This window comes from Trichechus manatus, unplaced genomic scaffold (assembly GCF_000243295.1).
Source record: "Trichechus manatus latirostris isolate Lorelei unplaced genomic scaffold, TriManLat1.0 scaffold00126, whole genome shotgun sequence".
NCBI classification, from domain to species: domain Eukaryota; kingdom Metazoa; phylum Chordata; class Mammalia; order Sirenia; family Trichechidae; genus Trichechus; species Trichechus manatus.
The window spans coordinates 5,424,023-5,446,834 of NW_004444062.1; the positions used below are offsets into that span (position 1 = coordinate 5,424,023).

The window sequence follows — 22,812 nt, forward strand, 5'->3', positions numbered from 1 at the left end:
AGGGCCACATAAACCAGAGACTTCATCAGCCTGAGACCAGAAGAACTAGATGGTGCCTGGCTACCACCAATGACCGCCCTGACAGGGAACACAACAGAGAATCCCTGATGGAGCAGGAGAAAAGTGGCGTGCAGAACTCAAATTCTAGTAAAAAGACCAGACATAATGGTCTGCCTGAGACTGGAGGAACCCCATGAAGCATGGCCCCCAGACTCTCTGTCTACCCAGAACTAAAACCATTCCCGAGGCCAGTTCTTCAGACAAAGATTAGGCTGGACTATGGGACATAAAATGATAGTCGTGAAGAGTGTGCTTCTTAGCTCAGGTAGTTACATGAGACTAAATGGGCAGCTCCTGTCTGGAGGTGAGATGAGAAGGTAGAAAGGGTCAGGAGCTTGTTGAATGGATACGGGAAATTGGGTAGAAAGGAGGTGTGTGCTGTCACAGTATAGGGAGAACAATTAGGGTCACTTAACAATGTATGTATAAATTTTTGTATGAGAGACTAACTTGAATTGTAAACTTTCACTTGAAGTTCAACAATAAAAAAAAATTCTGTACGGCACGTAGGAAAAAAAAATGTTTGGACAGTAAGGGCTTTGGGTTTAGTCTCAGTGACATGGGAAGCCATTGGAGTTTTGAATAGAGAAGCGATGTGACTTGATGGATCTTTAAAAAAAAATCATTCTGGCTACTGTGAGTCTAATAGGCCATGGGGAGGGGGGCGGTTTATAGTGTGTGTTTTCACAATCCTTTTCTATCTTATTTGATCACACTGAATTACATAAACTACAAACAGGTCTCTACACAATTCAAGATAGCAGAGGTGATCTAGGTAAACTGTGGAGTGATTTTCAGGGATCTAACTTTTCCTTATCTGTCCCATGTACTGGCAGTTCACCCAGTCCTTTCCAAACCAGGTGTGGTACTTTGTATGAAAATCCCATATTTTCTTCTTTCCATCACATTCTTTCAGAATCTTGTCTGGTAATGTATTAATCTGATGAAGGAATTTTAGGATATGAATGATTGATGATGTCTTCCCTAATTATCCCTCTAGGAGGTATTTTTCCCTGGCTGTTCCCCCTCACTTTCACCTCTTGGTTTATTTATTTAGTAAATGTGTATCTAGTATCTAACATGTAAGTCAGTATGTTAAACATCTTGTATTGTGGTAAGCAATGTATTAAAATACAGGACTCTTGATCACATGATGCCATAATCACCAATAATGATTTTCTAATGGAAGCATCAGTTGCTTCTGTTCTGTCTTCTAAAACATCTAAAATCTTTTTTACCAGAGACGTACTGTATAACGTGATATTTTGGGAAAATGGTACAGAGCTCAACCGGAAATCTTTCCATGGCCATTGTTGGTTCAGAGTTTGAAAGACCTTTCTATAAGCAAGATTTTCATATTGTTTTTAGTAATTAGATGTGCAGTTCAGTTTTGGTAAAGAAACAGTCAGCAGAGACTGTGTTTATTGCATCTGTCTGGCTTGCTTATAGTTCTGTGTAGCTTGGGTTAGTTAATCTTATAAACAGGACAGGTTACTATGTTCTCAATAGGTTTATGTCAACTTCCAAGCCTTTTTTTTGGGAATGAGTGGATTTTGAGGTCTTTTTTTCTGTTAGAGTAATATAGCGAGGCTTTTGTTTGGTATTAAATTAGGCCCTTTTACAGAGGGTATAAAACCATTTAGTTTATAATGAGAACTATTTCCACTGCCATGCATTCTCTTCTGGAAGACCTCCATTTGGCTGAAGGTGAAACTATTTGGAAATAACAGCAGGGTAACTAGAATGTCTGCTTTGTGTGTTACAGTAGCATGTTAGGAAAACTAACATGATGATTTAAATTATCAAAAGTCAACAGATACATTAGAATTAGTAATTGAAAATAGGAGTTTGATGGTTACATTTGTGTATATCTTGCTATTGTATGCAAAGAAATATATGCAGTTTTCTTAATTTCTTAGATTCACTTTTTCTTTTGTGCCATCCAGACTATTGTTTTTCTACCCTGTTGAGATTCCTTTCAGAGCTCTTTCTAGAGTTTAAATAGAAATAAGAGATCTGTAAGTGTTGCATTAGGACCATTAAGAGAAAACTATAGGCTTTGAATTTTATAAGAAATGTGACTTTCAGAGTATGCTGAATTTATTTATCATGCCTGGTAACCTAGAAATGTATGTTCTGAAATGTAATTTGCCTTAGCAAAACAAACATGTGATACTTGACTATTAATGTTAAGTGGAAAAATATTATAGTCATTTTCTGGAAAATGTTTTTCTAAGTATCATGAAACAAACATCGTTTACAAAAAGAACAAAAGCAGCTCATTGTGTTGACACTGTTTACAGTTGGAGAGGCAGCTGCATGAGGATGAAGAGTTTGCCAGAACGTTGGCCATGTTGGATGAAGAACCCAAGACCAAAAAGGTTGCTTTATGTTGGGCTATTTGCACTCTGAATATACGATACAGATCTGTGTTCGTTTTCGTACCTGTGTATTCTAGACACTGGATGTACAACCATGAGTAATTCTTCCAGAACACAACTACATTGTTTTAATTTATAAAAATATTTTTGGGAAGCTCATTGAGAAACTTATTCTGCCTAAAGAAGATCAAGAGAGTCAAAGGAAACCAGAACCTTTCTTCACACAACGAGAAATTACAGCTTTTCCTTATTCTCTATCATGAAGGGCTCTTATGTGCTTGGTCAGAGAATAATGTATTATAAAATTCCTATGGGATACAAATTTAATAACTTTAGTATTAACTAGTACCTCTTCAGGAAGCACAATTTTTCTATTTCTAATTGTCTGACTTTAAGATCTGTATTATATTAAGATAATCTCAAATAATAATGAATATATTTTGGGGGGATCTTTACAAAATCAAGATTTTTTTCATCACTTTATCTCCAATAAACTAGTCTAATTTCTAATGAATCACATTCATTTAATATAATTATCAGTATCAATATCTGTTCATTTAAAAAGATTTTACTTCTTTCCTTTAAAGCAGGGATTTGCAAGCTTAGATACTACTAGGGGTCAAGACTTAAGCAGGCCTGTGTAAGACAGTAGGAGGTGGTGGGGACTTCGTCAATTGAAAAGCCTTATTCCATCTAAAGGCATTCAAATTATAATTATTTTTAAAAATACTGTATCATAAATCTTCATTTGTGACTTCTTTGAAAAGTGGAGTTTTGAGGGAGCAGTGGAGAGAATGGATTTTTTTTCTCTTTTGAGAAAATGCTCTCTTATTTTTCTCTTGTTTTGAGCTTTAGATTGTTTTTATTTTAAAAGTCTTTTTGGTTTGGATTTTAGTTTTTTACTGGACAGTACTAACAAATTTGACAGTTGAGATGAAAGAAGCAGAAATAAGGTTTCTGCTTCCCGATTTCCCAGATTGGGATGAACTAGGGTAATTTTTTATAGGTATATTTTTATACTCTTACATCGATTTCCTCATTTATAAAATGAAGTAATAAAACATGCTTATTTGCCCCAGAAATTCTGTGGATGAATGAAAGAAGATTTATTGTAGTGTCCTGCCAAGTGGGAAAGTGGCTTTAAACTTAGAATTAAAACTTTATTTTGACAACAGATATTGTGGTAATAGTTTTCCTATTATTTGTCACATTTGACACTTTTTAAATTTGCTTAGATTCGAAAGGACCAAGAAGAGAAAGAAACGTCTTTGTCTGTCCAAGCCAATTTAAGTAAAACAGAAAAACATAAATATCCTCATAAAGGTAATATTAGCAGAAAAAAATAAGCTGGAATATTTGTCTTTATAGAAGAAAATTCATGGTAACCTTGTTTAAATATTCTGTTCAATAATTACCTTGTATTTTTAGATAGACATTTAATAGGACTGGTGGACATATTTACTTAGAAGACTTCGAAAGCTGTTTTGAGTACTGGCTGTTACAGAATGTCCATCTGCTCTATCGTCATGAGAAACATATTATAGCTCTTGGCTTGCTGTTAATTTTTGAGTATAGTGCAATGTGTGGACTTGAGTCTAGGAAGACAAAGAATTAGATGTTTAGAGCTTTTCATCTTAGAGATTGTGTCATAGAGCTGACTCATAGTTGTCCGGTCGCCTGAAGCTCTCCTGCTGATTGGAGGTTTTATTGTTTAGGGGCCCTGATATGGAACCATCTGCTAGTATAGACTATCTTAATCCTATAAGTAAATCTTTCATTCAGTACCATTTGGTCTTGAAACCTCAGGATTTTGGGCTTTCAGGCTTTATTAAAAAACATGGAATTTTTATGTGACATATTCTAGTCAGTAAGTTTTCTCTGTAAATTTCAGATAACTGAAGTTTATCTGTGGAGTGAATTCCATGTTTCTAGATGTAGATTACTGTATTACTTCAAGAAATGAGTAGTTTACATTAAAAAAAGACAAATCCCTTAATTTGAACTGATTATATAAGAAGTAGTAATCTACAAATGTCTAATTTTTTTAAAAGACTGTGCTGTGTAACCTATAGAACTAAAGTCTTAATGTGTTAATGAAATCACCATATGATAGTGTTTGCTACTAAGATTGCTCTGTTGAAAAATGAAAAAAAAAATGTTGATAATGGGTATCATTTTCTAAGAACAACAATCATAATCTTTTCTTTCTTCCTAGTAAAAACAGAACAATTTTCAGATGAAAGAAAGAACTGTAGTCCTAAGAAACAAACTAAATGTGAAAGTTCAAAAGAATCTGAGCAACATTCTAAGTTATCAGCTCACAGAAGAGGAGAACCCTCTCCTACAAAGGCCAGTTCTAAGCTGGCACTTTTGAAAAAAAAAGAAAAGAGTTCTTATCAAGAAGCAGAGCCAATGGGCTCAAAAAAAAAAGAAAATGCTATTGAACTGAAAGGAGAAACAAAAACTCCTAAGAAAACCAGAAGTTCTCCAACTAAAAAAGAGGTAGCAACTTTCTAAAATGTGTATCATTTTGGAGCTATGTGTTGATCTGGGATTGATTGTTTTCTGTTTTATTTCTAACTTTATAACTCATTGTAGTACTTTTAAGATGTCATTTTATTCAGAAGCTATTGCAAAATATAGATTATTAATATGGCTAAATCTTTAATATGGATTATTAATATAGCAAAATATAAATTAATATAGCTGAAGTATTCAATATTTGAGTGTTATTGTGTGTCAGATGTGCCGATACGTTACATATGTAAGTCTTCACAATAGCACTGTGCAGTATTTGCTTTTATTATTCAACTTTCAAAGATGAAGAAACAAGATGAAAGAGTTTAAGTAACTATTCCAAGATCACCCAGCTTGTAAGTAAGTGGCAGAGCTGGTCCTCTGAGGCCAAAAGAAAGCAGGATAAGACAGTGGCTCCAAGCATAGACTCTGGAACCAGTTTTGAATCATAGCCCTACCATCGAGTAGATGTGTGACTTTGGTCTAATTATTTACCCTCTTTCTGTTTCAGTTTCCTCATTTGTAAAATGGGGATTATAGTACCTAGTGAGTTAATAAATGAAGCCACTTAAAACAATACCTGGTACATAAGAAGTGCTATATAAGTTTTAGCTATTATTATTAAAATAATTATTTGGATTTGTTCTGAATTTGCTCCTTTTTGCTCTTGTATAACAATGTTGAGATACTGAAATCACTTTCAAAGGAAAAAACAGTGAAATACAGAATGCCTTTCAGAAGTTTTCTTTGTTTTCAAATATATTTGAGAAGCAGATGGTCTCTTTGATATGGAACTGCTTTATCTTCGTAATAAAAAACCACTATCTATTCCTTCATGCCTCTTGGGCACTTAGAATTAAAAGCAAAATATTGTCTTATGTTTTAGCTGCTCATCACCATTATTTTTTAGTATAGAACAGTGAAAGGGTGGTGATTTCAAAATCCTTTTGTCTGGTCAGTGCTCATAAATATGCTTAGAGGAACAATTAACTTCTTGGCCTCAGGTTTATCTTCACTAAATATTTATCTGGCGGATGAATATTTTTGTTTAGGCACACTAAACCTGTTCAGTTTACAGAAGCTTGTCTTTTTTTATTAAAGAGGAAGAAATCTTTAAATGAGACTGTTACTCTTCACTGTATTTTTCAAGGTTGGAGAAGAAATGACTCAGAGCTTTTGCTTAAGTAGTTTAGGAACATCAAAATCTATTTAATAAATTTAGTGTATCTTGGTCAAGTAACAAGTAATTCTGACTTCATAAATGGTACACTTATAAAAGCTATAAGTTGTTTAGAATTCAGAATTTTTTTTCCCCCATGGAATTAATGTTATAAATGAATGATTTTCTCATTTTGGTTTGCCTTGGATTCTTCTGCAAAGCTTGTTAAAAATATGGTTTCCCAGGGCATGCAGTCTGGGCAGCTGTATTTTAATAAGCTCCTCTGATGATTTGAATGCACACCAACATTTTAGAACCACTATTAAAAGTTATGATTAGGTTCTAGAGCCATCCCAGAATGACTTGTTTAACTCACAGCATAACCAAACTAGAGCTCTGGTGGTGAAGTAGTTAAGAGCTCAGGCTGCTAACCAAAAGATTGGCAGTTTGAATCCACTAGCTGCTCCCTGGAAACCCCATGGGGCAGTTCTGCTTTGTCCTGTAGGGTCGCTGTGAGTCGGAATCGACTCGATGGCACACAGCAACAAACAACATAACCAAACTAGCTTAGCTATTTTATTAAGTCACTTCTTTTTATTAAAGTAATATTTGTCTACTCTCAGAGATTTGGGGTGACTTACAAGTTAAAAATATGTAAAATAGATAAAAAAAACAGCAGAGACCGTCTTGCAGTGGTTTTAAAATCAGAGTTATCTAGGATGTTTTTATCCCCCAAACACACAATACATGCCCTAGCTATACGCTGTATCTCTGAATCAGAAACTGGACGTGGGTCATGCAATACATAGTTAAAAATTTCCCCAGGATTTTCTGAGATACACCCATGGTAAGATCTCCTGAAAGAAATAGAATGGGAGAGATTAAACATAGATGGAGAATAGGGGCATATAGAATGTGTCTGTTCTTTGGTGTAGACTTTGTCCCTTGTTTCAGCTGGCTACTTACATGAGGGCTTTGATTCTCAGATTGGGATGCTCATAGGGCAATGTGTTAAGGGTGTTCCAGGTCATAGGGTAAACGTAGCCTATCTTCTTGGGTGATCAGGTTTACTTGGGGAAAATTTATTTTTACCTTAAAATAAATATGGATATATTATGGAATAGAATTTAAAATTTATGTGAATTTCTAGAATAAAATACACTCTTTTAGCTTATTTGCTTAGAGATGGCAACTTGGCTTATACCTTTAGAGAAAGCAGAAAGGTTTCAGAAGGGCTGATGCAGGGATCTTTCTAAGTCAGGCGTCTGTGAGCTGGGGAGTAAGTACTTATACAGCTAAAAACACAGAAGTGACTATATATTCACTTGTAGATATGTATTTTTAATTTTATATGAATTTTGCATGACTGCTGAGTTTCATTTCCCTCTCCTCAAAGTCTACAAGTCCTGAAGATTCGGAAAAGAAACGCACTAATTATCAAGCTTATCGAAGCTACCTAAATCGAGAAGGTCCCAAAGCTCTGGGCTCCAAAGAAATACCAAAGGTAAGAGCACTGAGAGTCCATGCCATTCTGTAGTGGTCTCCGGCCTGTAAGTCCATGTGTGTGTTCACTGAGAATTAATCATTAAAAATTAACAACAGAAAAGCCTCAGTCACTATCTTCAGGAATTAGGGATGTTTATTTTGAGTCACTACTGGATACTCAGAAAAATTTTCCTTTAAACAACAAGTAGGCCTAGGAGGCAGTCAGAGTATTTGTTTAAATTTCAAAAATGAGATCTCTTCTCAGAAATATTTCTTAATGTGAAATTGCAGCATACTCATGTAGCAACTAAAGATCACGTGCCAAATTACTATTTTCATAGGTTTAATTTTTTTTAACCTAAAAATTCTTTTAAAATGCCCTATTTTCATAATACATATTTAAATTTCTAGTTGTACATGAGACCAAGTCTCACCATCCTCGCTTCTAAGGAGTGTTCTGGCTATACTTCTTCCAAGACAGATTTGTTTGTTCTGGCTGCTCATAGAATATTCAGAATTTTTTGCCAACACCATAGTTCAAAGGCATCTATTCTTCTTTGGTCTTCCTTATTCCTTGTCCAGGTTTCGCATGCATATGAAGTGATTGAAAATACCATGGATTGGGTCAGGCTTACCTTAGTCTTCCAAGTGACATCTTTGCTTTTTAAAACTTTAAAGAAGTCTTCTGCAACAGATTTGCCCCATGCAATATGTCATTTGATTTCTTGACTGCTGCTTCCATGGGGGTTGATTGTGGATCCAAGTGAAATGAAATCCTTGACAGCTTCAATATTTTCACAGTTTATCATGATGTTGCTTATTTGTCCAGTTGTGAAGATTTTTATTTTCTTTACATTGAGATGTAATCCATACTGAAGGCTGACAGACAAGTGGTGGACAAGAGTTGGGTGATAATTCAAAGTGGGAAATGAGAAAGAATGAGCATCAGGGGTAGCTTCCAATTTATTGTCATAAGCAACTGGAGGGATGCTGGTGCCATTGGTGGCAAAGCAGGTTTGGGGAGATGATGATGAGTTTGTTGATGAACTTAATGTGCTTTAGACGATGAGATAGCCACATGGAGATGCTGAGTAGACAGGTAGGTATGTGGGTCTGGAGCTCAGGACAAAGTCAAGGCTGGATGTAAAAATGTGGATGTTATTGGCATGTAAATAATATTTTAAGGGATTGATACCGTCTGGCAAAATAGTGCAGGATGAGAAGAGGGCATCAGCCTCAACTTCTTAATAGAGTAGAGGAGAGGGTGAAACTCAAAAGGATACTGAGAAGCAGCAGTACAAAGTAGGAGGGAAGCCTGATAAGGGTGGTGTCACAGAAGCAAACGGAAGAGAATATTTTTAAAATGAATGAGTAATTAAGTCTGTTGTGTTGCTAAGATACCAAGTAAGAGGAGGCTGGAAATTCTCCATTGCATTTATAACATAAATAGTCATTAGTGCAAGAGCAATTTCAACAGAGTGATGGAGGCAGAGCCTGATAAAAGTGGGTTGAAGAGTGAGTGGGAGGAGATAAAACAGACACCATAAGCAGGTAATGTTTTTGGAAAGTTTGGTTATAAACATAGGGGAGGGGAGAGAGAGGACTTATAGCTAGAAATGGGAGGTGGGGCTTAGGGGGAGAACATAAATGTTTTAAGGTAGGAGATATTTAAAGCTTTTTTTTTTTTTTTCTGCTGATGGGATAGATCTACCAGAAAGGGAGTGATTGAAGGTATACTAGCAGAAGAAGGGAGAAGGATAATAAAATGTCATCTGAGATTTCTGAGAAGGTGGGAAGGGGAGGGTATCCTAACCACATATGGAGATTAGTAATTCCCCTAATGAAGAGGGGAACAAGATGATGTAGTTGGGAGATACGAGCCTCATGAGGTTAGTGAGTTGTATAGGAGGCTAGAGGAAGATGCCAGCTTTGCTTCTGTTTCATAATGTATGAGAGACTAAACGAGCCTTTGCTTGAGAGTTCTTTGTGATGTTAGAGAGGAGGTTGGAGCTATTGGGTAGTTTGCTGGTCCCAGAGTAGAGTTATAGGGTGGGAAGAGTTTGGTAGAGTCTAAAAGTGTTGAGATTGGATAAGGTAAAAGATATTCAGAGCCATGTGGGGTGATAGTTCAAGAGATGATAGATGATTCAGGTGTGGGATAGGGGCTTGAATGGTGAGTTTTCCAGAGTTATTTTGAATTTGTTGAGAAAATTTAAGTACTTGTAGTATTCATTAGATCATTTTAATCCTAGAACAATAGGGCTTGTTAGGGACCTTGAGATGTTGTTAGAGACTTTTTTTTTCCCTCCAGACAGATTCATAGCTATTTCTTTTGTCTGCTGAGAAAGATCTTCATCTGAATGGTGAAGGATTGAACTTATATTGGGGCAGTCTGAGTTTTGTTTGGTTTCTTTTTCAAGCCTTTTTAAGTCTGTGTTGATCTCAATTCTCTATTTAAAAAGTAAATGATATGAATATCATATATAATTTTAATTTGCATTTTGCTTGGTTGTGCCATTTTATTAGACCATTGGGTTGCAAAAATAAAAAGTGCTAAAACTATACACAGGTTTCCCCCGCTATCCAAAAGTAGAGTGTTCCTGTGAAACCTTTTAAAGCTGAAATGGTGTAAAACGAAGCAGCAATTACCGTTAATTTATATGGCAAATATTTTGGGGCATTCCCAAACCCAAAAAACAACCTACCAAATAACAGATAAAACCTAAAATAACACTAACGTACAGTAAAAGCAGGAATGACATGGTAAATGCACAGCCTATACACTAGAATTATCGTGTGTACAGTGTGGTTTCACTTACCAGAATCGGGAAGACAGCAAGCACACTGGAAGGGTGAGAGGTGGTGGTGTTGATGCTTACCCTGGCAGCCTAGCTGGCAATAACACATGGGGCTGGGTTGAAGGGCCGGGGTTCGAATCCCACAGAAGAGCAGGATTTATATTACACTAAGTATAACACCTTTCTAAGCTCTTAGGCTTTTCTGATACTTTAGGATACATCTTGCTAATGGATACACAAAGTAAATTGAGATCTAGCACAGATGCTCACAGACACAGTTCAAAGCTATGGTGGCGTGGTGCTGAGATGTGGAGTACAGTTCCCAGGGAAGAAGCTTGGCAATGCCACTCTTGCTGCTTGGGGTGCACATGGCCTCTTTAATGGCTTACTGCAAAATCAATGCTGAACACTGTTTCCACTTTTCACCTTTTTTTGTAAAAGTGAAAATCCTCTTCGGATTTCTTTCAGTTAGTGAAAACAGGTACTAATGTAGGTCTTTCGTAAAAGTAAAGTGGTGTAAAGCAAACTTTAGAAAACTTTAGAAAAGCAGATACCTGTACAGTCCTAATTAAGGTTAAATAACTCTTCCTTTCAGGTCTCTTTGTCCAGGGTCTTTTGTATTACGAGTGTTTACCTTTCCAGTCAAGGGATGATAAAATGATCTTGCCTATAAGTTACTAGTAGGTTGTTAGATTTACTATCATAAGGTTATCAGCAGAGAGAAGGGCAGGAGCTCAAGCTTGTTTAGGTGACGTGAGCTAGTCTTAGAATCGAAACTTTCCGTTTTTAACAAAAGCAAGAGTTGCTGTAGGCGGATTGCCTGTGATTATTTACTTAAATTTATACAGGTTAGCTAGTAGTTTAAATATAAAACAAGCAAAATAGAAAATAATATGGGTAATTTTAATAAGCTTTGCTAACAGTATTGAATGTATATTTTTCATTGTTGGTTTTATAACTTTATTAAATGTTAGCCTACCTAAGAATTTCTCAGGATTTAATTTGAAGTGCTACTTATTTGCTTTAAATTTCCAGCAAATTTTTCATGCTGAGGTTATTTATGAAGAAAAATCAACTTCCTGCAGTTTTGATGTCACATATTTCCTTGGAAAGCTACCATGTAATTTCCTCTCTGCTTGAACATTTTGGTTTTTAGGGAGCTGAAAATTGCTTGGAAGGCCTGATATTTGTAATCACAGGAGTGCTGGAGTCCATTGAACGAGATGAGGCCAAGTCTCTAATTGAGCGTTATGGGGGGAAAGTAACCGGAAATGTCAGCAAGAAAACAAACTACCTTGTCATGGGTCGGGATAGTGGACAGTCCAAGAGTGATAAGGTGGGTCCTGCTGTGTTCTCAACACGGCGAAATAGCTTGCTCACCTTGGGAAGTTCTGATATAACCTTTACACAGAGTTAAGTGGAGGAAAAAAAGATGGAAAAATAATTTCTCCCCTGCATTATTTTTCTTCACAGAAGTGTTGTTGGCTTTGACCCCAGGATTTTAGTTTTCCAACTGAAGGCACAGTTACTGTTTACTTGACCTTGACTTTCTTAACATATACTCAGGTTTAAATCTCTTTTTGAAGACAGAAGCAAATGCAATTCTATTTTTTTTTTCTTTCTAGTCGTAAGTATTCTGTATATGCCACTGTAGACTCCATTTTAACTTATTTGAAGTTCATAGGGGAAGAATCAGTTCTGTCAGGTAGGACTGTGTTCAGCCTCAAGTAACAGAGTACCCGAATAACCATGGTTTAAACAAATGGTTGCTGATTTTCCTCACATAACAAGAATCCCAGAGGTAAGGAAGTTACTGGGGATGGTTCAACAGGTCAGTCATGTAGTCAGATTATTTTTGTCTTCAGCGCTGTTGTCCTTATGGTGTTAGCTTTAGTCCTCGTGCATGTTGCCTTGTGGTTTCAAGGCAGCTGCAGTTCTGGGCATTCAAGTCTGCTTTTAAGGCCAGAAAAAGGAAGAAGTGGCAAGATGTCATACTAGCCGTGACTGTTTTATTAGGAAAGCAAGAATTTTCCCAGAAATACCTGTAGAATTCCACTTAAGTCTCATTGGCCAGAGCTGGTCACATGACCAGAACTACAAGAGAGACTGGACAGGATTACAACTCTCCTGACTGTCTTAGACCAATCATGATCTATCACTGGGGAATGGGCACATTGGAGCTCTGTTAGCATGGAAGAAGGTGGGAGAAAGTGTCTGCCATATGAGGCAAACATGGGAGAGTGTGTCAAGAACTGAACTTAGGTCCTAGTAGCTTTGCCCCTTTTTAGGGTAGAGGGAGTAGGTAAAGTAATCCACAAAAGTAGTAATGTGACACTTTGAGTGCCAACCCACCACGCTAAGGAATGTGTCTGTCATGTTCTTTCTTGTTAGTGGTACTTTCTGATGAATATGTTATTTTAATTCCAGTGCTGTTTAATTTGCAAGTGTGGTTTTTTCACTTACTAATAGGCCCTAGTATAATATTTTTTAACAGAAAGGATGCAGTTTTAATGACTTGAATTTTTAATCAAAAGGCAGCAGCCTTGGGAACAAAAATTATTGACGAAGATGGCTTATTGAATCTGATTCGAACTATGCCAGGCAAGAAGTCCAAGTATGAAATAGCAGTTGAAGCTGAGGTTTGTATATAATGAACTTGTTTTATTTAATTGGGGATATTGTTTCATTTCTTGGGTGGATACAGGGCTGTTTACTAAAAGATTAATGTCCCCTTCTACCACAAATGAGCTTACATTACTTCCTTTTGAGCTGCAGGACTCTGTTTCAGGATGTCTTCTTTGGTGTATTTTCTTACCTTTCTCAAAGGAATATGACCATAGAGGACAGTGTATTACACTTACCATATCTACTTATGAAACTTTCCATATTTTCTATTTTCTTGGGTTGACTTTTTGCAAAGATTGTTGCCTAAGAGTTCTTTTAAAGATACGTTGTAGGTGTCAGCATGATAAATTCATGTTCAATTAGATATGTATCAGGACTTTTTCAGTTGTGACACTCAGCCTATATTAGCTTTTAGCAAAAAGGGGGGAAACATATTGGTGCATATAACTGAATTAGGCAGGATGGGTCTGGTCTGGTGGCTGCTGGACCCAGAGACTATGAATGCTTTCAGGACCCCTTTTGATTTCTGTCTCTCTGCTTCTCCTAGTTTTAGCCTCATTCATTCCCACTGCACACAGGCCTTTTCCACATGCAGGACACAGGGTGCCGGTAGTTCAAGATTAATATCTCTAGCTCTGTCACCCCAGAGGTGAGATGGTCTTCTCAGATTATTCCAGTTAGAAAAATCCTGGGGAAGGAGTTGGGTTGGCCCTTCCTTACCCAGTATCCTCTAATCTTAACAATTTATATAATCATAGTGTAATTATCAAAACTAAGAAATTAACACTGGTACAATACTGTTAACTAAACTACACGTTACTACAACTTCATGTTTTTCGCCTAATGTCCTTTCTCTATACCGATATCCAATCCAGGATCCCATGTGGCATTTAGTTGTTGTGTCTTCTTAGTCTCCTCCAGCCTGTGACAGTTCCTCAGCCTTTCCTTGTCTTTTATGATCTGACACTTTTGATGAGTACCAGTCAGTTTTGTGGAATGTATCTCAATTTGCGTTTGTTTGATATCTTCTCATGATTAGGTTGACATTATACATTTTTGATAAGACTACCACAGAAGTGATATTGTATCCTAGAAATATATTACATTGGGTGTACATGAAGTCAATATGTCTTATTACTGGTGATGTTAACCGTGATTACTTGGTTAAGATGTCTGCTGGGTTCTCCACTGTAAAGTGACTAGTTTTCCCCTTGTAATTGATAGCTGTCTTGGGGGAGATACTTAAGACTATGCTCATACCCTGTTTCTCCTCCAGTTTCCACCTGCTGATTTTAGCATCCACAGGTAAAGAGATACTTTTTTTTAATTGAAATATCCACATACTATGAAAGTCATTCTTTTAAAACATATAATTCAGTGGTTTTTAGTATATTTACAAGGTTGTACAACCATCACCACTGTCTAATTCCACAACATTTTTATCACCCCCCAAAAGAAAACCTGTACTGATTAGCAGTCACTCTTCATGCCCTCTTTCCCCCTGCCCCTAGCAACCACTAATCTAACTTGTGTCTCCATGTATTTGCCTATTCTGGACATTTCATATAAGTGAAACTATATGATATGTGACATTTTGTGCCTTCACTCGGCATTAAGTTTTCAAGATTCACCCATGTTGTAGTATGTATCAGTACTTCACTCCTTTTTATGGCTGAATATTATTCCATTATGTTGATATACCACATTTTGTGGTATCACTTTATTTGTCCATTCCATTCATCTGTTGATGGACATTTGCACTGTTTCCACTTTTTAGCTATTGTAAAGCTGCTGTGAACATTCATGTACAAGATTTTTTTGGAGGCATTAACTTTTAGCTTGCCAGAAAACTTTGAAATAAAAATCTCTTACTCATTCATCCCATTTTTTTCAAACTGAAATTGGAATACATATTTTTTTAAAAAATGAATAAGAAACACTGCTTCATAAACTAAGGTGTTCTCACTTAAAAATTACATACACTTGGGTGCATTTTGTTGTGTTCATTGCTAATTTTATGAAATTTGGGAGGTGGTGATTTCTACAAACAGCAGAGTCCAAAAGACCAGCTCACTTAGATATCTCTGCTTGCCCTCTAGAGTAGATTTAGCAGGATGGAAATTTCGTACGTCTCATCAGGTTTTTTTCTCACCTTTCTAATTTTTAAGATGAAGAAAGAAAAGTCCAAATTGGAGAGAACACCCCAAAAAACTGACCAAGGAAAAAGAAAAATTAGTCCAAATAAGAAGGACTCAGAATCTAAAAAGAGCAAGCTGACTCCCAAAAGGGGCGGCTCTTTAAAGTCAGTAAAAAAGGAACCGAGTGTGTTTCAGAAAGGCCTGGACTTTGAGGAGCAGGTGGCTGAGGAAACAAGTGTTGACAGTGGGGCTAGGAATTTGACTGATGACAGCAGTGGACACAAAGTGGAAAGTTTGCTCTGGGTGGATAAATATAAGCCAACTTCGCTCAAGACCATAATTGGACAGCAGGGTGACCAGAGCTGTGCCAACAAACTCCTACGCTGGCTTCAGAACTGGCACAAGAGTCCATCCGAAGATAAAAAACACGGTGATTTTACAGCTTTACTCATTTTTGTGTGTGTTTGTCAACATCTAATTGCTCATTTACACGTATGTGAGGGTGTCTAACGGTTCATTCACCTATCAGCAAACATTTATTAGAGCCTGCTCTGAGCCCAGGTGCAGTACTAGGTCCTGGAGGTACTGTTGTGAACAAAACACAGTGTGTCCCCCTCAAGGAGCTCACAATCACTGGAGGAGACATGTATAAACTAGCAATTAAAATCTGTTGTGCTGAGTACTGCCATAGGGGTAGGCATAGGGGTTGGGGATGTGGTCATGGAAATCATCCTGGAGGAAGGGAAGTCTAAGCTAAGACTTGAAAACCAAGTATAAGTTACCTAGATGAAGAGAGGAGGGTGAGTGTTGGGTTGGGAAAGGGTTCTCATGCCGAGGTTTGAAGACGTGAGAGCATGGCTGCTGAAAGTGCAAGAGGACTGGGGTAAAAGATGTGAATAAAAAGCTGAGGCATGCTTACAGAGTAGGCAGCCTAAAAATCCCAGTACCATGTATGATTTGCTTCTGATAAGGCTGAGCTTCCAAGTTTCTGTGCTTGTTCACCATGTATTTGTCATGGAAAATGAAAAGACAGAATGTATGTTTAATATCCAAAGTATTATTGGCACTGAGGCTCCAGATCACAAATGTTAGTAGTGTTTTCTTAAGTTTCAGCTGCCCTCGGAGGGATACTGTGTGAGAAATAAGATGGCAGAACTTAGCGTCACAGTGAATTCCCAAAGTGTTGATGGTTTATTAATATGTAAGTGGTCACTTAGACATTGGTCAGTGATGCCAATTTATTTATAAGTTAGATAATATAGTTGTAATGATAACTATAAGTTGGATTTCTTTACCTTTCCAAAACCACATAAAATCTTTATACCTAGGGCATGAGTGCTTCATGTGCCTGGAGGTTTTCTGAGGCCTCAGGTGAACTGTAGTCCCTTTTCTTATGCCTGTTGGCAGTAGGTTTAATCATCTCTCTCGTTCATCGAGCAAGTATTGATCACCCTTTGTGTGCCAGGCACCCACGTGTTGTGGGGAGGAAGAATGCTCTAGAGTTGAACTTTGCAAGATAATTCCAGGCACATCGTCTTTAATTCATTAATTCTTTTTTTGGATCACATAGCTGATTATGCTTGTTAACATTTATTGAGGCGTGCTAGACTCTGTGCTCAGCAATTTCATCCTCACAACATCTACCAGGTACATACTATTGTTTCCTTCATTTTACCAAGGAGGAAACAGACACTGAGAGGTTGAGTCACTTCTAAAGTACTCCCAGCTGGCTCATGGTGGAGTTAGGATCAGGACGGACGGTCTGCTCCATGGCTTGTGTGTTTTGTCGGAAAGGAAACTCTTAAAAGTATTGTTTAAACTCAGAATTTTAAGATTAGTTTTAGTTTATTTATTTATTTTTGTATTAGGGTGAGGTAGGGAGTAGAATTTTGCTAAATGCTCTAGAAACTGTAGTTTATACTTGGTGGAAAATATTCTGCAAATTTAGAACCAAACTAGAGGACTGCTCTCAGTGCTAAGTTTATGCACAACTATACTTGCCATTCCTGGATTTCTATTAGGTAATACCGGATAACACTCTGAAACTTCTTTTTCTCTAGCAGCAAAGTTTGGTAAATTTGCCGGCAAAGATGATGGCTCTAGTTTTAAAGCAGCACTGCTCTCCGGCCCTCCAGGTGTTGGCAAAACCACCACAGCTTCCCTGGTTTGTCAGGTGGGTGCTCTGTCGTGGTGCAGTTGGAAAGATTACCCAGGAGTAGGCATGTGTGGAAGGCGTGTGTGTGGAAGGTGTGTGTGTGTGTGTGTGTGTGTGTGTGTGTACGTACAGGTGTAGTATCTATATTATATTTTAATCTGCTGTGTGTATACTTTAAAAACAAACAAACCTTTAGAATTTGCTTTAGTTCTGGTAATATTTGTCATTTTTATCCTTTTTTAATATTAATATTTTTAAATAATTTTATCCTTTTTTAATAATTTTAAATTAATATGAATTAATTTATAGGTAGCATTTACCTGTGTGCCAGGCCAATATGCTATGCACTTGGGCTGTATAATGGGTAAGATAAATATCTTAAGATCCTTACATATAGATACAGATATTTTATAGACCCCTGTAATATTTCTATGAAGCAGGTACTGTTATCCTCATTTGACAAATGAAGCAGGCTTAGAGAGGGGGCTGGAGGCCCAGTGTGAACCCAGGCAGTCTGACTCAGAGTTTCTGCTCTTCACCACTATATCATATTGCCTTTCTTCTTGTTTCTGTCACTTCCTATCTCTAGACAGTCAGGGAACTTGATCTGCTTTGTCCTTAGACAAATTGGAGCTCATGTGTTGGGATCAGAGTGATAAAAGAAGGGATGGTAAATTTATTGCTGGTTTCCCCAACCCTGTGCCCCAGAAGCTGGTGGTTTCTTTTCATCTTTGTTATATGGAACCAGAGCTTAAATTTTTAGCTGGTACGGTAAAATTTGTGGAAGCCAAAACTTATGTAAGGCAGAAACCTGTCAGAGAAGGAAAACTCAAATATTTCCCACTAAAGCAAGTGATAGAAGAGTGGTAAGACTGCACGCACCCTGACAGAGGCAGAAAACTTGCGAGACCTAGAAAAGCAAGGCAGTCCCGGCAAGTTCCGGCTCTCATAGCTTTCACTGTATAAGAACTGTATGTTTTCCATTATATTTATAAACATTAAAAAAAAGGCAAAAATAAATGTATTTTTCCCTAGCCCCTATAATTGTGAACATGATTCTTTTCTCTCTTTATTCCTTTATTGTTATAATTACTTTTTTAGAAATAGACATTTTATAAGCTGGTCAATTTTAGGTATCAGAATAACTTGATTTTTTGTGGTTTGCGAGGAAAATTGTGTATTGGGTAGTTTGACAAAGAATGATTTAACTTTATATCTTAAGGAGGTAAAATTGCCTTTTGGTATTGTACAAAAGATTGATCCTGTATCTGATACTGAAATCTTGCTATGATCATATTAATTCTTTCTAGGATTTTTAGAAGTAATCTTAGTAAAATTACTTTGTCAAGTACACTGTTGTAACTGCGGTTTTCAGACCAAACTTGTATGTGTTTATATGTGTGTGTGTGTGGTATGTATGTATATGATATTTTTTAAATCTCTCATTGGGAGACATATGCACTTGGGGTGTATTATCTTATAAATAGCACAAATGTCTAATAGATCCTTGTATATAGATACAGATATTGACTTAACCTCATTGTCTGTTAGTATCATACCTTCTCTTCAGGCTTTTAACCCATGGCTCTTTATGTGGTTTTTCTCTCCCCTTCCCTAAGGGCCCAGCTTTTGGGGGTGGGATTAATTTGCGTTGTAAAAGTAATGGTTCCCTGTATTTCGATCAGGAGTTGGGATATAGCTATGTAGAACTGAATGCAAGCGACACTAGGAGTAAAAACAGTTTGAAGGAGATTGTTTCTGAATCACTGAATAATACCAGCATCAAAGGCTTTTATTCAGGTATGTGGTTTGGTTTTTTTGAACTGTTTTCTGTGGTTATGCAAGAAAAACAAGTTCATTTCAATGTTCACTAACAGATATTGAACACTACTATGTGCCAGGCACCCAGCTACATTCTGGGGCTAAAGAGAGAATAAGAAAGGTTTCTAATGTGACTCTTACAGGATAATAGTTCTTACTATGTTTTAGGTCTTACAGGTTTCTAAGAATCTGATAAAAATGCATACGTGCTCATATTTATACATTTTGCATGTAATTATAGAGGATTCACAGGTGCGTCCTGTGAAGAGGGAAAGAAAAAGAAATAACTGCAATACAGGCCTGTGCTTGAAGAGGTTATTCTGCTTGGGGCATTGGGGAAAGCTACCAGTGAGAGGTTATTTTGAAGAATGAGACAGAAAACAGTTTGAGTATGAAAGTGGTCATTTCAGGCAAAGGTAGAGGAGTAAGTAAAGACAATGTGAAAGTGCACCTGTGTTTCAGATTGTAGCTTGTGGTTTTGTGTGGCCAGAGTTTATGGGGAAAAGACAATGCGAAAATTAAGGATTAAACACCACATACTCAGAGCCTCTGGTAAGCACGGCCATCTGAATCCTTGTCCTTTCAGTGGTAGAGAATCATTGTGAAAGAGAAGCTGCTCAGGAAATGGCACTTTTATACACAGCTGGTGGGAGTGTAAATGGTACAAATCTGTGGAGAGCAATCTGGCAGTACTTGCCAAAGTTAAAATTGCACATAGCCTTTAAGCCAGAAATTCCAACTCCTGGAATTTAGCTATTGTTATATTTGTGTATGTGTAAAATGACATATGTACAAAGAGATTCATTTAGTTTGGTTTATAATAGCAAAAGATTGGAAGCATCCTAATACTTCATCAGTAGATAGTGATTAAGAACACTATGATATATATGTAAATGGAATATTAAACACTTCTTTTAAAAAATGAAATGTTCTATATCCACTGATAAAGAACAGATTGCCAAAATATATTAAAAGACAAAACCAAGGTGTGTATTTTTATGCACACATGGTTTTAATATGTATAGAATATCTCTTTTAAGAGGCTGTTAACCGTGTTTGCCTCTGGGAAGGAAAAAGGGGCAGGAGTGAGAGGGGGAATTTCTTTTCACTGCATGCTGTTTCATACCTTTTGAATTTTGTAGCATAGACCTGTATTTCTGGTTTAAAATGTTATGTAATTTTATTTAAAGCAGTAGTTTTTGAACAATTATTTTGTTTCTGTCCCATTCCGTTTCTTCTGCACATGGGTCAGGTGGCGCCGTCCATTCAGCAAGCACCAGACACGCTCTCATCATGGATGAGGTGGACGGCATGGCAGGCAATGAGGACAGGGGAGGAATTCAGGTAAAGGAAGACTGTATGTTTGCAGTTTTACTGCTGCATTTTAAATGTTTTTATTTCTGTAAAGACATATTATTGTGTTCTGATAAGGCATTTAAGGCATGCTGCTGAGGAGCTTTTTTAAATCTAAATATGTTGTGTGGCATTTTGTTGTTTTCTAAATATTTTTGTGTTGCATATTTTACTTTCAGGAGTTAATTGGCCTGATAAAACATACAAAAATTCCCATTATTTGCATGTGCAATGACAGAAATCATCCGAAGATTCGCTCTTTGGTTCATTATTGTTTTGATCTTCGTTTTCAAAGACCTCGAGTTGAACAGATTAAGGTATGATGATTGGACTTTTTTCCTCTTCATCACACTATCCTACTTATATAGGGGTCAGTTTTTTAAAGTATCTGATAAATGTTTTTAAAGTATCTAGTTGTATGAATTTTTTTTTTAATTATTAAAAATTCCCCTTGTCATTTTCAGGGTGCTATGATGTCTATTGCATTTAAAGAGGGTTTAAAGATTCCCCCTCCAGCTATGAATGAAATAATTTTGGGAGCTAATCAAGATATCAGACAGGTAAATTAAATACATTATATATGACTTTAGTTGATGATTCTTTTGATGCCTTTGCAGAGGTGGGGGAAATTTTCCCATGTTGACATTGTCTTAACTTATTTGCGATTCTTTTAGGTTTTGCACAATCTGAGTATGTGGTGTGCACAGAGTAAAGCACTAACCTATGACCAGGCCAAGGCTGATTCTAGTAGAGCCAAAAAGGACATAAAGCTGGTAAAATACATTTCCTTTTCTTAATTACTTTCCCAAGCCAAAGCACTTCTTGTTTTGTAGGTATTGATAGAAATAGTCTTTATAGCTCCTCAGCATACCTAAGGAATCCATGAATATTTATCACAAGAACCATGGACAGCTACTAGAAGTGTTTCCAATTCAAATTAATTTTTCTTCAAGTACTGTCAATGTATATTGTAAATTTTGAGAAAGGGTTAAGTTTTAATTACATTCATGCTTCACTTGTCATAAAATGACTTTTCCAGAGTCTCTTTTGTGTAGATTTCATCTTTTAAGTGTTTGGAACTCTTCAGAGTATTGTTACCAATGGTTTAGTTTAATAACCTTTCTGAATCTAGAAGTTTGTATTAATTACCTCTGTGTTCCATTTCTGAGCCCTGGTGGTGCAGTGGTTAGAGTTTGGCTGTTAACCGAAAAGGTCAGCAATTCGAATCCACTAGCCACTGCTTGGAATCCCTATGGGGCAGTTCTGCTCTGTCCTGTAGGGTCGCTGTGAGCTGGAATTGACTCAGCAGCAACAGGTTTTTGGTGTTCCATTTCACCTACTCATTAGTCAGAATTTGTTACAGCTAGAGCAGTGATTTAAGAAGTGTTTTTTTGTTGGTGTTTGTTTGTTTTTCTGTTAATTTTTTTTAGGGACCATTTGATGTTGCCCGGAAAGTATTTGCAGCTGGAGAGGAGACTGCTCATATGTCACTTATGGACAAATTGGATCTCTTTTTTCATGATTATTCAATAGCCCCCCTCTTTGTCCAGGAGAACTATGTACATGTGAAGCCTATAGCCGCAGGGTGAGTGTTCAGAGGGTGACGGGTAGAATTGGTACCCTTCTGAGCACTTCAAAGACCAAATACTCAGGGAGGAACTTGAGGGGTGGAGAGTAATGTAACCCACACTGGTTCTTTCCTACAGGGGCGACATGAAGAAGCACTTGATGCTGTTGAGCAGAGCAGCGGATAGTATATGCGACGGTGACCTAGTGGATAGTCAGATCCGCAGTAAACAAAACTGGAGCCTTCTGCCCACACAGGTTAGCATAGTGCTCACTTTAAAGTGCATGCTCTGCTTTAGTTAAGGGAACAAAGTAGCTTTTAGATACTGAAAGCTGTACTGAAATAGCTTTTAGATATTTGAAACGCCAGATAAACATTATGGCTCTTGTGGCAAAAATACAATTTTTTATAGATGGAAACAGTGTGGCCACTAGTGTCTTTGTCTTAATCGACCCTTATTTTTCAGTTGTTTTAAAAATATTTTTAGGTAAATGCAAAATAATAAATACTGGAGAGGTTGTGGAGAGATTGGAACACTTATACACTGTTGGTGGGAATGTAAAATGGTACAACCACTTTGGAAATCCATTTGGTGCTTCCTTAAAAAGGTAGAAATAGATGTACCATATGATCCAGCTATCCCGCTCCTTGGAATATAGCCTAGAGAAATAAGAGCTGTCACACGAATAGATATATGCACACCCATGTTCATTGCAGCACTGTTCACAATAGCAAAAAGATGGAAACAACCTA

The 22,812-nt window shown here is 37.0% G+C and overlaps 1 protein-coding gene across 6 annotated transcripts in view; it reads left to right on the forward strand.

Moving 5' to 3' along the window:
- RFC1 (replication factor C subunit 1) overlaps positions 1 to 22,812 on the forward strand; it is an 82,961-nt gene that overhangs the window by 46,789 nt on the left and 13,360 nt on the right. For 3 of the 6 annotated variants that reach the window (XM_023738939.1, XM_023738941.1, XM_023738944.1), the window contains 15 exons: positions 2,364 to 2,441; positions 3,677 to 3,764; positions 4,657 to 4,943; positions 7,514 to 7,621; positions 11,557 to 11,736; positions 12,935 to 13,039; positions 15,194 to 15,593; positions 17,224 to 17,336; positions 19,004 to 19,118; positions 20,392 to 20,483; positions 20,672 to 20,809; positions 20,957 to 21,052; positions 21,167 to 21,265; positions 21,923 to 22,077; positions 22,199 to 22,316. In XM_023738939.1, coding sequence (XP_023594707.1) covers positions 2,364 to 2,441; positions 3,677 to 3,764; positions 4,657 to 4,943; positions 7,514 to 7,621; positions 11,557 to 11,736; positions 12,935 to 13,039; positions 15,194 to 15,593; positions 17,224 to 17,336; positions 19,004 to 19,118; positions 20,392 to 20,483; positions 20,672 to 20,809; positions 20,957 to 21,052; positions 21,167 to 21,265; positions 21,923 to 22,077; positions 22,199 to 22,316 — 2,172 coding nt within the window. The remainder of the gene's footprint in view (positions 1 to 2,363; positions 2,442 to 3,676; positions 3,765 to 4,656; positions 4,944 to 7,513; positions 7,622 to 11,556; positions 11,737 to 12,934; positions 13,040 to 15,193; positions 15,594 to 17,223; positions 17,337 to 19,003; positions 19,119 to 20,391; positions 20,484 to 20,671; positions 20,810 to 20,956; positions 21,053 to 21,166; positions 21,266 to 21,922; positions 22,078 to 22,198; positions 22,317 to 22,812) is intronic. The other 3 variants (XM_023738940.1, XM_023738942.1, XM_023738943.1) reach the window with 3 other exon arrangements.